Source organism: Mustelus asterias, chromosome 6, assembly GCF_964213995.1.
Source record: "Mustelus asterias chromosome 6, sMusAst1.hap1.1, whole genome shotgun sequence".
In the NCBI taxonomy this organism is placed as follows: domain Eukaryota; kingdom Metazoa; phylum Chordata; class Chondrichthyes; order Carcharhiniformes; family Triakidae; genus Mustelus; species Mustelus asterias.
This window is the reverse complement of record NC_135806.1, coordinates 43,313,558-43,328,366: the sequence shown is the minus strand read 5'-3', so window position 1 is coordinate 43,328,366 and position 14,809 is coordinate 43,313,558. Positions and strand designations below refer to the sequence as shown.

Sequence of the window (14,809 nt, the reverse complement as noted above, 5' to 3'; positions counted from 1 at the left end):
ACAGACCCAGACTATTTAATCTCTCTTGATAAAACAACCCTCTAATCCCAGGAATTAACCTGGTGAATCTCCTTTTAACTGCCTCCAATGTTATTATATTCTTTTTAAGGTAAGGGCACCAAAATTGTACACAGTATTCCATGTGAGGCCTCACCAACACCCTGCACAATTGCAACAAACCTTCCTATTTTTAAACTCCAACCCCTTTGCAATAAAGGTCAACATGCCACTTGTCTTCTTAACTACTTGTTGGACCTGCCTGCTAGCTTTTTGTGAACAGCTAGATCCCTCTGTACTTCACTTACCCGCAGTCTCTCTCCATTTAGATGATAATCTGCTTTTAATTCCTCCTACCAAAGTAGATGACATCACACTTCCCCACATTAAATTCCATTTGCTGGGTTTTTGTCCAGTCACCCAATCTATCTATCCCATTGCAGAATTACAATATCACAAAGATTAAAATTCAGATAAAGATTTTTCAAAAACTTACAGGGGAGGAGGATGGAGGGGGAGAGGAGATGTTTGCAAATGCAGAAGGAAACCCGAGTATTGGTGTGGGCACATGAAGGATTCCACGCATGTATGTTCAACATTAAGTTTGAATTAGTGATGGATCACAAGCCACCAGAGATGATTTAATGTCTCAGGTCCAAACCATGTGCCAGAATTGAAAGATGGGGTTTGGGTCTCCAGCAGTACAAATACTTCACATTGCTGGAAAGATGATAATTGCTGACCCACTGTCACAGCCACTGATGGAGGGTCAAACACACAGATCCTCACTAGAGAAGGAAGCGGAATTGTTTGTACAGTTTGTGGCAGTTCATGCTATACACAGAGCAATGACAACTAGAGAGCGATTGAAACAGAGTTAGACAAGGATACAGAATCTGATAATACCGGACATAGAATCCATGCTGGAAACCGGGATAATTGCCCAGACAAGACATACATCACTATTTTATCACTATTTATACATCACCCAATCCACCAGAACCAGTAAGCAGCACATTGTTACTGGCTGGACCATGGGAAGATATAGCAGTTGACATCTTTGATCCACATCTGTCAGGAGGGTCCATACTAGTGATGATTGACTACTACAGTTATTACTGTGACCATGTTGTGATGAAGTCTATAAAAGAGAAAATGGTGCCTGCATTGACTGAAATATTTACAGGTGATGGTCTACCAGTCACTCTGTATTCAAACAATGGGCCACAATTTATTTCACAACCTTTGCAGATTACATGCAAACCACAGGCAATCACCATCTAAATGGCCACAGGCAAATGGGAAATGGAATGACAAAACTTAAAGAAATAGATAAGGATTGCTCAGACTGAGGGCAAAGATTGGAAGGAGGCATTGCTGTGTCATATGTGGCCACATATAGAGCAATGTCACACACTATAATGGGGAAGAAAAAGGCTGAGCTGCTGTTTGGATGCAAAATATGCACCAAGAATTCAGAACTGAGGGACAGCAGTGTTGATCAGGAAATTCAAGATCATGATGCAGAGAAACAGGGTGCTGCAGAGTTTATGCAGACTATAGAAAGGGAGCTAGGCAATCTGATGGGAAGCCAGGTGATGAAGTACTGAGACTGAGAGAGTCTAAATAAGATGGATACACCATTTTCCCCCAAGCCATACACTGTTGTATACAAGAGAAACAATGTGACTATGCAGTCGATGAAGGCAAAATACTGTGGATGTTGGAATCTGAAACAAAAACAGCAAATACTGGAACAATTCAACAGGTCTGACAGCATCTGTAGAGAGAAAATAGAGCTGACATTTTGAGTCAGGATAACCCTTCATCAGAGCCCACTTGCTAGAAGTGTGAAAGTGAAAATGTTAGAAATTCTTCACGTGTCAAAAGGTATCATGGCGATGAACACACAACAGCAGATGAACTCGGGTGTGAGGCAAAGCTGACATCCAGCAATCCAAAGTGATAGTGATACAGTGGCAGGCAGACATGATTGTTATTCAGAGAGAAAAACTTTGGCTACAGAGGGGATGACACACTTCCTAACATGACACGATGACCACACCATGAGAGGAGATCACCAAAGTGAAATGAAGATTTTGCGTCATTTAGTGACAGAACATGAATTTGGAAACTGTTTGGAACAATTATTTAATTTTAAGTCGAAAAATAGTAAATCGTGACACAAATCATGTGCCTAGATGTGGAGTTTTATGTGTTGTGAGAACATTCAAAACAAAAAGGTGTATGCTAAACACTACGCTTGTGATTTTGAAGTTCCTATTTGTGATGTTTGCAAGTACACGAGAAAGCATTTGGAGTGGATCATTGAGAATCGCATTACATGTCAATGATTATCCCAAGGGTTGTCACAGTTAAATAGTGAATGAGAAATAACAGTTCCAGAAAGAGAAATGTTGAACAAAAGGCCAGAACTATTTGGACTGTGATGCACTGAACTTAATTGACATTTGCAATTGAAGATTTTAATTTACTGTCAGGTAGGGAAATAATTTGTTGTTTGTTTGCAAAATTTATTGTAGTATGTATAGTAAGGGATGGATTCCAAGCTACATACACCAAGCAGAAAAATCATGGAATATTTTTCATCTGATAGGAAGGAATGGCATGATGTTAGCTGATAGTGTGTGTGAACTTGAGTATTAGATACCATACGATGCTCAGATAAGATATGCTATGGCACTCTCCATACTGCATATGGGCTCACCTGACCAAAGGAATAGCCAGCATGGCTGATTAAATTATATTGTTCTTGCAGTTAAATTGCTGATTTCAAAACGTGACATTGCGGGGGCACAGAAAAAAATCACAAGAATGGTTCTAGGGATGAAAAATTTGAATTTTGTGGGTAAAGTGAAGAAGATGGGACTGTTCTCTATAGAGCAGGGTTTTTCAAAGTGTAGGTCACGACCCGTATGTGAGTCGTAGGATGTTGAAAATGGATCGTCGGGTTGCAGCTTGCCTGGTGGTCAGTGGGTCGTGAGGGGTGGCCATTTTATAAAAGTGGGTTGCTAGAAAGAAGTTTGAAAACTACTGCTTTATAGAATCATAGAATCCCTACAGTGCAGGAGGAGGCCATTTGGCCCATTGAGCCTGCACCAACTCTCCAAGAACATTTTACCCAGGCCCTATCCCCATAATCTCACATATTTATCCCGCTAATCCCCCTAGCCTACACATCTTGGGACACTACGGGGCAATTTAGCATGGTCAATACAGCTAACCTACACATCTTTCGGACTGTGGGAGGAAACCAGTGCATAACCTTTTTTTAAAATACCACAGGATCTGGAGTACACTCACTGACTTTGCTGGAGGTAGAATTAATTGAGCCCTTCAAAAACATTGCATAATTATATGGAAACAATCACAGGGAAAGGATGCGGAAGTTGGACTTGCTGAGTTGCTTCCACACAAACATCAGCGGCCAATTGTTTTTCTGCTGTCTGCTTGTCCTCTTTTTAGGGTTGCTGGTTTACGAGTGAGCTACTTCACTGAGCTGAATCCCCCGCACACTGACTGACTGACAACCGCTCCCAACCGCCACATCCACACCGAGCATGCGGCTCGGCTTCCATTTGATTGGCCAGTTTGTAGCGCGGACCGGAGGTGACGTTGTTGAAGGAGGGAGATTCGAATGTTGGAGTAAAACAAATTCAAAAATCAAACGGACCAAAGTGGAGAGTCAGGTAAAGGCCCCGGGGCGCGGTGAGCCGGGTGAAGAGAGTCAGGTAAAGGCCCCGGGGCGCGGTGAGCCGGGTGAAGAGAGAGTCAGGTAAAGGCCCCGGGGCGCGGTGAGCCGGGTGAAGAGAGTCAGGTAAAGCGGGAGAGCCGGTAAAGCAGACATGGAGAGCCGAGTAAAGCGGGAGAGCCGATAACCCAGAGGCCGGGTAAAGCAGAGATACAGTAAGAAGTCTCACGACACCAGGTTAAAGTCCAACAGGTTTATTTGGTAGCAAAAGCCACTAGTTTTCGGAGCGCTGCTCCTTCCAAATAAACCTGTTGGACTTTAACCTGGTGTTGTGAGACTTCTTACCGTGTTTACCCCAGTCCAACGCCGGCAGATAGAGAGTCAGGTAAAGTGGAGAGCCGGTAAAGGCCCCGGGGGCAGGGAGCCGGGTGAAGGGAGCCGGGGGTCTGACACAGGGAAAGCTCCCGGGGGCGGTGTGAGGTGACAGTCCCCGGAGTGAGTGGAATGGGAGGGAGGGAGGCTCCCCTCTGGCAGTAAATGCTGAGGAGGGGGAGGTGTGGCCGGAATGGGTTTGTGTTTCGGGAAGATCACCCTTACCGCGGGGATTCGGTCTGAACTGAGGCAGGATTGAAAGGCAGCTCTCGCCCTGTGTGTTCGTGAGGAAGGGAAGAAAGTGCTGTTGATCCAGGGGCTGGCATTGTGGGCTGAACCTGGATCTGTTTTCATTCTGTAGGGAATAGCTTGCTGTTGTTTACTGCTTTCCACACCCCTAAAATACGTCACTGCGAATTGATGCTACTTTAGAGTGCTGTCATTCTCCTCTCACATGTTGTGACTGTCTAGTTCCTATTTCATGTTTAAGAATATACATTTTAGTTTTAGGAATTAAAAGTTTTAATTGTGGAAAATCGGTGTGTCTGGTTGAGAAATTGGTAAAATCAGCCTTGAAGTAAATTCAAACAAACTGTTACTGAAAGATTGGAACCATGTTGAGGTCAACGGCTAGAAGTATAAAATCATAAAACAGCAGGTGGCTTAACTTAGCTAAAGAATTGGAGGCATGGCCTATGCAGTTATTTCTGTAATAGGATAAGTTATTCATGTGGTTTCCCAAGGTTAAGGAAAGCTTTGGAATTAAAATACATTTGATTTGCATTTTTATCTGGGAATGCGTGTGTCACATTGCCAAGGAGATGGGTGGAGCTTAATGAGATTTTTTGTTTGAGTTATCTCTGTGATTCTGTTAGGGCATAGCCAGCAGCAAGACTGGTTGAGAGAAGCAGCTAAGAGATAGTGTCAGCTTTGGGTTTTATGTTGCTCTTTGGAAGTCAAAAGATAAAGCCAGACCTACAGCTGAAGTAGAGTAAATGCTACATCATTCATGATGCAGCATGCGATTGGGAGCTAGTATTCAGTATGAGACAAATTTAGAAAGGGGTAAAACAACTGGGATTTGTCTAGCTGGAAGTTAAAGGAAGAAATTGACAGTAATCTTCAAAAGGCAGTTAATCGTGTCAGAGTTGAAGTTTTGAATGCAATCGGTGTGATTGTAGTTTGAAACCATAGCGGTAAGGGTGTTTGCTGATGTTTTAAGTCACTGCACAGGAGTCGCAGGGATGCCTGTACTGAAGTTGTGGAATCCAGAATTGTGAGGTCCATAAAAAAATTGGAGGGTTGCTTGGCCAAAAGCTGATGGAAGGACCCCTGTGAAAATTTGACCCTTGGAGAATAGCTGGAACACGGAAGAGAAACTGGGTGAATTCCAGAGAATGGTGATATTTACCTTTTGGATTGGACACAGGGAAAGTGAATGAACCTTCCAAGATTTTGTAAGATGAGGGAGCTCGGGGGGTGGGGATGGAAAGTAGAACTGAGTTTACAGAATAATATTTTACAAGCTATAAGTGTTAAGTTGATGCTTATTTTTCTTTTTGATACAATAATGTTTGTTTTAAAAATATAACTTTGTGGCATAGTTCTGTCGGTTAATCGCTTGTTGTTTGGATTTCTTCTTTAAGCCTTAATAGTTTTTAACTGGATCATAACAAATGCCCCTGCACTGTCATCCATTTGGATGGGACTGCATCAACCTGGTTCTGTTCTTAGAAATCCACATGTAGCCAGAGAATTGTCTGCAATAGCTTCTTATTCATGCAGCATTACCTCTTAAGATTTTTCAAAGGATCCAGCCTTGATCCTATTTCTCATCTGCACTCTCCTTGTTGTCCATGTGTATGCCTTTGTTATCTCTAGGCTCAACAATTCAAAGGTACTTCTTGCTGGTCTCCCACATTCTAATCGTCATAAATTTGAGATCATCCAAAATGCAGCTACCCATGTTCCTTGCATAAAGTCCCATTCATTCTTCACCCCTGTGCTTGCAGACCTATGTGGTTTCCTGGTCAAGAAATGCTTTGATTTTAAGATCCTTATCCTTGTATTCAAAGTGCTCCAGGGCTTCACCCTTACCCATCTCTGATTCCCTCCGTAATCTTGCGGGCTATCTCGATCATTTGATTTTGGTCTCTTGAGTATCTCCAATTTGAATCACTCCACCATTGATGTCCTCCAGCTGCCTAGGCCCTAAGCTTTGGAATTTCCTCAAACCCCCTCACCCCCCCCCCTCTCTTTTTATTCCTTTAAGCTGTTCCTTAAACCTTACCTCATAGTGTCATTATGGCACAGAAGGAGGCCATTTGACCCAAGTCCATATTGGGTTTTTTGGCCATCTGCCTTAATATTGTAGTTTGGTGTTGAAATTTGTTCTAGCTCTCCTGCGAAGTATCTTGGGACATTACATTAAAAGCACTATATAAATGCAAGTTGTTGTTTTGATCCTGTGGACATCTCCATTTTCACAAACATTCCTCAATCTCCCTTAGGACACAGCGTTAACAACTGTCCTATTTCCTCCTGTTAATGATAGCAATAACTTGCATTTATAATGTCTCACATGTAATTAAAGCTCTTGGGGCACATCACAGAGTTGGTGCAGATTAGGATTCAGGCAGCAAGGATTTAGATGACCTCGGGTCAATAAAGGGTGAAAGATGGAATGCTGACCAGTGAGGTTTTGGCAGCTAAGATAACGGCAGGAACAGGTGATGTTGTGTAGGTCATAGTAGGTGGTCTTTGTGTGGGTGTGGATTATGGGTTCAGCTGCTCAGTACAGGATGGAATAGGAGGCTAAAGTTGCAAACAGCCTGATTCAGCCTGAGACTGGGCACATAGAGGGATGGGATCAGTGGCAACTGTTTTCATGGTAAGTGATGAAGTCAATGACCTCCATCATCTCGATGTTTCATTGGAGGAAATGACAGCTCATCGTGAATTGAATGTCTGGCAAGCACTCTAGAGTTAGTAGAGATGGTGATGCTGGGTGTCATCAGTGTATGTATGGAAGCTGGCATCATGTCTTCAGTTGATGTTCCAAGATGCAGCATGTAAATGAGCTCGAAGGATCCAAATAGTAATCTTTGAGGAATTCCAGAGGTAACAATATGGGTGTTGGAAAAGAAGCCATTTCTGAAGATACCCTGTTTATGATTGGATGGATAGATAAAAATTGGAACCAAGCGAGGGCAGTCCCATTCAGCAAGACAAGAGGAGAGTATTGGAAGGGGAACATGGTGGTTAACCATGCGGAAAGGTGCTAATAGGTCAAGAAAGTTTAGGGTTTGTGCAACATAGTCATGGTTGCACAAGATGTAATGTGATTTTGATAAAAGGTGCTCTGGGAGGGTGGGAACTGATTTGTCAAGTTCCTTGAAAAAAAATGGACACTGGTTTAGGTGGCTTCATTCCACAGTGAGTTACGATCAGAGTCTGATAAGTGGCAAAATTGTTCTATTTATGTCTGTGATAACCATAATACTGAACAGCTTGCATTATCTGACTGCATTAGATTGCTATTCTTGACAGTTCTCTAGCCCTGGGAAGAATCTTCTCTCTGCTTTCTCTATTTAATGTTTCTGAGCTTGATTGCTTTGTCTCCTCTTTTGGAGTTTAAAAAAAAATCCTATCTGTACCACCACCCTCCCCCCCCCCCTCCCACACCGACTGACTGCGATTAAAAGGGTTTTCCAATACAATGGTGAGAGGAATCTTTCTGAAAACCCAGACGGCTAACAAATTCCCTATTGCTTAGCCTCTGGAACAGCCACTTCCAATTAGCATATTAACCACCATTTTCTTTTGAGCATCTTGATACTATGATCCTGGTTTATGGTGAGTGTAGATTTAATATAATTGCCAAAAGAACAAGGGCTGAGATTTTGTTTAAGCAGAGTTATAAACTGGAATGCACTGCTTGAAAAGGTGATGAAAGCAGATTTGAGCATAACTTTAAAAACATATATACTTCAAAAGCAAATGGTTGCAGGGCTGTGGGGAAACAACAGAGAGTGAGGCTATTGGATAGCTCTTTGAAAGAATCAGCACAGCAGTGAGAGGCTGGATGGCTTCATTGTGTGCTGTAAGATGCTAAGTGTACTTGATTCAGTACATTGAAACATTTATATTTCTAAATAGAGTAATAACCATTTGTGGTAATTGACTTGCATTTATATTGATAATCTTGTCCTGGCATCTTTATTTATTTGGACGATACCTTGCTGTTAGTACAAATCAGATATATCGCAGACCTGACTTTATAATCAACTATCATTTAGTTTATTTTAGCAGTTATTTATTTTTTCCGAAAGGATTCTTCCCAAAAATGTTTTTGTTACTGTACATCAATTTGAGCAATTAGTGGAATTTCTACAGCATGGAACAACTCTAATATGTTTCCAAATATTTCAGGTGCTGATTGTGCTTAGAATTGCCAGCCAACTATGGCTGTTGATTATGAAGAGCTGCTTAAACACTATGAATTACAAGAAACAATTGGTGCAGGTATGTCTTTCTATTCAAATGTGGAAGTAAAATTGTGCTGTATATATTTTTACCAATAGGAGCACAAATTGAGACACACGATAAGTGGCATGCCCTTGACATTCAGTGGCGGCATTAAGAGTTTCACTTTAACTTTGGAAAAATGCATGTACAGAACATATTTTATAAAAGCCAGTACAATCAGAATGATTAATTTCCAGATTCCTCCTTAATCCAACGTTGATTACTTTGCAGATTTAATTTGGGTAGCCATAAAATGGGGTGGGATTCTCCCAAAAAATTCTAAGTGTCGAATTTGCGTTAAAATGAGTAAATCCCGCTTTTTCTTAGCAGAATTTCCAAAATGAATCTCCCACACTGAGTGCTGTAGTGTGTCCTAGTGGGAATCTCATTAAAAATCTGTAGGCTGTGCCTATTCCTGCTGGAGAGACTGGCAGCATAGCACTGAGTGGGCCACTGCGCATGTGCCGATCTGTCGGCCTCCCGATCACTGGCCAGCTCTGCGACCCTGCAACGCCCCCCCCACCCACCCTGATGGCCAATTCTGATCGCTGGCCTCCCTCCCTCTGTCACTGATCCCAGTGCAGAGTGGCAGTGGGACCCCCCACCCTCACCGATCTCTTCCCTACCCTGCTGCCTTGGCACTATCTGGTGGGCGGTGCCATGTTGCCCCTTGGGCGGTGTCCAGAGGGCACCCCCTTGCCCCTGACCTCTGGGGGCTTCGTTGTCAGTGCCAGAAATCTGGCAGCCGGGAATGCACGGATACCTTGGCGCCCAGCGAGAAGCCCGCTACACGCCCTCCACTTGAATCTCCTAGGAGAATCACCCCCATGATTTTACCCCAGAGAGTCCAACCCTTACAGAGTTTTGCTCTGTAACTGAATGCCCTGTTCTGAATCTGAACTTTTCAAGCACAATGTATTTCCAAACTTAATTGCTAAACAATTTAAATAATTTTCTTAAGTATTTTCTGCAATTTATGGCACTGACTCTCTGAAGGTTTATTTGCATTGCGATCCCATCTTAATATTCTCTCTGCTTTAATTTATTTTGCTTTTCTTTTTCTTATTTGCATGTTGTCACCTCTTTCCTGCTCTGTACTTATTGCATTGTTGGCATTCTCAGGTTTTTATCCAACTAGATTACATATACTTCTGTTAACTGATGGTATGTTTAAAAATAATGGGTTGAATAATGGGCGGCACGGTAGCACAGTGGTTAGCACTGCTGCTTCACAGCTCCAGGACCTGGGTTCGATTCCCGGCTTGGGTCACTGTCTGTGTGGAGTTTGCACATTCTCCTCGTGTCTGCGTGGGTTTCCTCTGGGTGCTCTGGTTTCCTCCCATAGTCCAAAGATGTGCGGGTTAGGTTGATTGGCCATGCTAAAAATTGCCCTTAGTGTCCTGAGGTGCGTAGTTAGAGGGATTAATGGGTAAATATGTAGGGATATGGGGGTTGGGCCTGGGTGGGATTGTGGTCGGTGCAGACTCGATGGGCCAAATGGCCTCTTTCTGTACTGTAGGGTTTCTATGATTCTATGAACTGAAATATAAGCGAACTCGCAGTGGTTCTGTGCATTTTTTTAAAAACTGGGCTGTTCAGTTAGCCAGAACGGCGGTGTACCAAGTTTCTTTCTTCCTAGCTATTTGTGTCTCACTTCATATGTTTCCAGTTAGTCCGGTTCAAATCTCTGATGCTTTTGTGCTTGTAGATATTCTTACTTGGAAAGCCTCTTTTGCAAGTAATTTTATATCTGTTTTCACCTTTGTCAGTGATATATTGTTGGTCTTCAGTTGTTAGTTTGGTCTTGTGCTGTTTACAGTTCAGTCATTTTTCAGACTTTGTTTCCAGGTTATTGTACCTGTCTTGCACACTCAATTTTACACTAAGTATTAATTTTCTGAAGCAGATTTACCAGCATGCTGCTGATGTTTGGCAAACATTCTCCCTTTTTTTCCCCCAGCATTTCCTTTCCTTGACTTTCTTTAAATAGATCCTGTGCTCACATGGAGGCAAAAATATGGACTGGTTGGGCTGAATGGTATGTTTCAGTGTTAGAACTTCTATGAATTTTAACGTCAACTAGAATAGTCTGGACCTTGGGCTAATGTGGGGGTTGAATTTTCATTAGCACCATTTTGCGTGAATTTCGCTGCTTTTCTGTCAGAATTCCGATGAACGTACAAAAGATCTTTGGTGTACTTTTGAAAAATTAACATGCTGTCAATTATGTAGCTGTTCCTGTTGAAAATTAGGGACATGGATTGAACTGTGGTATAGAGAGCGGAAATACAATTTTCCAAGATACATTGACCACTGTGTATTTCTAACATTGTTGGAATGTACAAATGTTGCAGAAAAATAAATGTCATTCATACCCTTGTTAATTAAGCTTCTGCCACAGCCTGTCTTGGTAATGTTTCCTCGCCATGTTCCCAGTACTTGATGCATCCTGTCAGTTTTCAGACAAAAATCTGGAAACTCAAATAATAGCGGTGATTTTATTCCTTTAAAGAAAGACTTGCTGCTCAATGGCATTGCCCTGCTGAAAGAAATTTTAGGTTATGAATTGGCACCATCAGAAGCTTGAAGGTAGTCATACTTCCCTTTCAAAATCCTGAGATTTTCACATAGCTTTAGAAAACTTCAACCATTTTTTAAAAAATTGTAGTTTCCCCAGGTGGAAGTCACCTCCCAAATGTAAGCTTCTGACATTTTTATACTGTGACTGCCTGAAAGGTGGGACAATGCCAGCAGTTCAATAAAACTGCATTCACAAAGAAGCTTAAAATACTGATCTGAAACATTAACATTTTCTATGGCTGTTATCTGATTGCTGAGTATTTGCAGAACTTGCTGTCTTTATTCCAAGTTTCTTGCTTTCTGGCAAAATGGTTTTGGATTTTTAGTAAATCTAAACCTGTGGTGTATAAACTAGGATTATTGAGTAAAATATTGACCCAAAATGTGCTGGAAAATAAAGGTGAATTAATGGTGCCCACTATTATAAGTTTGCTGCTAATTTAGCAATTTATGCAAATAGCGACATACCATGAGCTCTGTTCTTCCCTAAACACTGGATGATTTGTGCCACTCTGCCGTTAGTCGCAACAAGTGTAACCTTGCCACAAGCCTTCCCAGTGAATCAGGTACAATGTGTGCACCTGTTCTTTCTGTCTGCAAAGAACAGGGACCTGTGTATTAATAATATATGTGCGGCAACAAAAATCTCTCCCTCAATGTCAACAAAACGAAGGAGATTGTCATCGACTTCAGGAAGCATAAAGGAGAATATGCCCCTGTCTACATCAACGTAGACGAAGTAGAAAGGGTCGAGAGCTTCAAGTTTTTAGGTATCCAGATCACCGACAACCTGTCCTGGTTCCCCCTATGCCGACACCTCTACGTTCTCAGACTAAGGAAATTTGGCATGTCAGTTGCGACTCTCATCAACTTTCAGGTGCACCATAAAAAGCATTCTTTCTGGTTGTATCTCAGCTTGGTATGGCTCCTGCTCTGCCCAAGACCGCAAGGAACTACAAAAGGTTATGAATGTAGCCCAATCCATCATGCAAACCAGCCTCCCACCCATTGACTCTGTCTACACTTCCTGCTGCCTCGGCAAAGCAGCCAGCATAATTAAGGACCCCCACACACCCTGGACATTCTCTCTTCCACCTTCTTCTGTCGGGAAAAAGGTACAAAAGTCTGAGGAAACGTGCCAACCAACTCAAGAACAGCTTCTTCCCTGCTGCTGTCAGACTTTTGAATGGACTTGCCTTGCATGAAGTTGATCTTTCTCTACACCCTAGCTATGACTGTAACACTACATTCTGCACTCTCTCGTTTCCTTCTCTATGAATGTATAGCGCGCAAGAAACAATACTTTTCACTATGTTAATACATGTGACATTGATAAATCAAATCAGTGACACATTGTGCCTGTTTCAGCTAAACAGAATATATGATAGCCACTCGCTGGTTCATTCCACAGGGTAATGCGTTGATCATTGAGTCAAGCTGCCTTTTAAATTTCAAACAGTGCTTGGCAGTTAGTCACCAACTGGCGCATTCACCATGACAATGCCTCTACCAATCAGTCCACTTTCTAATGAATCAACACCCTCTTATGCAGTATAAAGTGGTTGTTTCCCCTGATGTTGGTATTTTTGTCATTGTCCTGATGAAAAGCTTCAACATGAAAAAGACGTGTATTGAATTTATGTATTGTAGCATGCATACATTTTATGGAGGGAATGTATTATGCATTATAAAATATATTTTTCATGTAGGCAATGTGTTTATTACAAAAACATAAATTTTATGGAGGGAAAAACAAAATTAAAATACTGTAGATTTAACTCTGAATTATTACGACCATTTTTTGACTGTTGATCATTTGTAATTTTTTTAAAAAAAAGCTCCATAGCACGTTGAAAATTATTTATTGTCTCCATTATAAAGTTAAAGTTTATTTATTAGTCACAAGTAGGCTTACATTCACACTGCAATGAAGTTGCTGTGAAAATCCCCTAGTCGCCACACTCCGGCGCCTGTTCAGGTACTCTGAGGGAGAATTTAGCATAGCCAATTCACCTAACCTGCACATTTTTGGACTGTGGGAGGAAACTGGAGCACCGGGAGGAAACCCACGCAGACACGGGGAGAACGTGCAAAGTCCACACAGGCAGTGACCCAAGCTGGGAATCAAACCCGGGTCCCTGGAGCTTTGAGGCAGTAATGCTAACCACTGTGCCGCCCGAAACAATGTTAGTGGCCATAAAACCTGTTCTTCAAATCAAAGGTATTATCTATAGCCATGGTGTAGCTATATCACTTGAACAGGTTTATTTAGAGCATAGTGACTTTTTTTTATGTAATCATTTGGAACCATGAAGTTGATTAGGTTTTCATCCCCACGTGTAAACATGGTTTCTACTTGTCTAGACTTAACATGAAAAAAGCCTTAAAAATTAATACAATCCCATTGGAAATGGTTGGGAGCCACGAATAAGATGTTAAAGATTCTCATGTGGAAGGTGAGGAGAAGTGATCAATTGATATCTGTCAAGCTGTGGAATTCCAGCATATTTTGGGTCAATATTGCCTTCACACCATTAATGTATTCAGTTCTGTTAAAAGAACTCAACCAATTTTGCTAGAACCATTTTCTTGACACTTGGCTACTGAATGGTTTTCTTCACTTCCTAATATTTTCACCAGATAAACTCTGAATAAATTATTGGGTAATGCCAAACACAGTTGCCTATATTTAATAGATTACTCTTAAGTTTCGAACCAGTTGATTTGTATGTTGCTAGAAAATATTTTCTGAAATAGTTCCTGGAACTGTTAAGCTTTATACAATTTAAAAGATAATTTATAGAAAAACCAAAGTTCGTAAATGGCTGCCTTGTCAATTAAAATTATGCATTTGGTCTCAGTGGAAGTGCATAAAACTGTTCCATCTGGTGCTTCTGTCTAATATAAGGCATATTTTTATGAGCTCATGCTTTTAATATGCGAGTTAGCTGTGATGTTAAAGCTTTAGACATTATTCTGCACTCATGCAGGAAATATTTGATAATGTACAACAGTAGGGTCTCTAGATAACTCCTTAAAAGCATCAATGTTATTAAAGATGTATAACATATATTCAGTTCAGATTTATCATTCAAATTTGTTCTCTGACATTTATTTTCACCAATAGCAGAGTATACAAAAGATAAGTTATGCAATCCCAAAGGATCCCCACTGGATTCTCCAAGGATCCCTACAGAGATACTGGATTCTGACATATTGTGGATCTCAGCGATTTGAACAAACTCCTAAAAATGATGTTCAAACCAGTTATGCTATCTGCAGTCTAACTGGATGTAGGGGATCAGCTGAGTGAATGATTTACCTTTGGTCCATGTCACTCGGAGAAGAAAAAACAATTCTGAGGCTTCAGACTGTAGGTACTTGATGTCAGCATGTTGTGGGTGAAGCATCGAAAGCTATCAGTGATTTCGGACAATTGGAAATCTTGATAGATATGGAAGGAGTACAAGATGGAAATTTTATTAGACTTCAATTTGGGATACTTCAATACTGGGCAATAATTTACGGATATCCAAAATGTAATTGGCTTTTTTTTAGCTGATAACTTCTCCCACGCACTTGGTCTCCAGTGGCCACTCTCTCTGAACTGAAGATAGCTTG

At 41.4% G+C, this 14,809-nt stretch overlaps 1 protein-coding gene across 3 annotated transcripts in view; it reads left to right on the top strand.

Moving 5' to 3' along the window:
* The first annotated feature begins 3,618 nt into the window (after nucleotides 1–3,618).
* Nucleotides 3,619–14,809, top strand: part of melk (maternal embryonic leucine zipper kinase) — a 101,108-nt gene continuing 89,917 nt past the window's right edge. The window contains exons 1-3 of one of the 3 annotated variants that reach the window (XM_078215361.1): nucleotides 3,619–3,707; nucleotides 8,513–8,605; nucleotides 10,569–10,646. Coding sequence is in view for 2 of the 3 variants with exons in the window: in XM_078215359.1 (XP_078071485.1) it covers nucleotides 8,545–8,605 (61 nt within the window). In the remaining variant the exon portion in view is untranslated. Of the gene's footprint in view, nucleotides 3,794–8,512; nucleotides 8,606–10,568; nucleotides 10,647–14,809 lie in introns of all 3 variants that reach the window. The other 2 variants (XM_078215359.1, XM_078215360.1) reach the window with 2 other exon arrangements.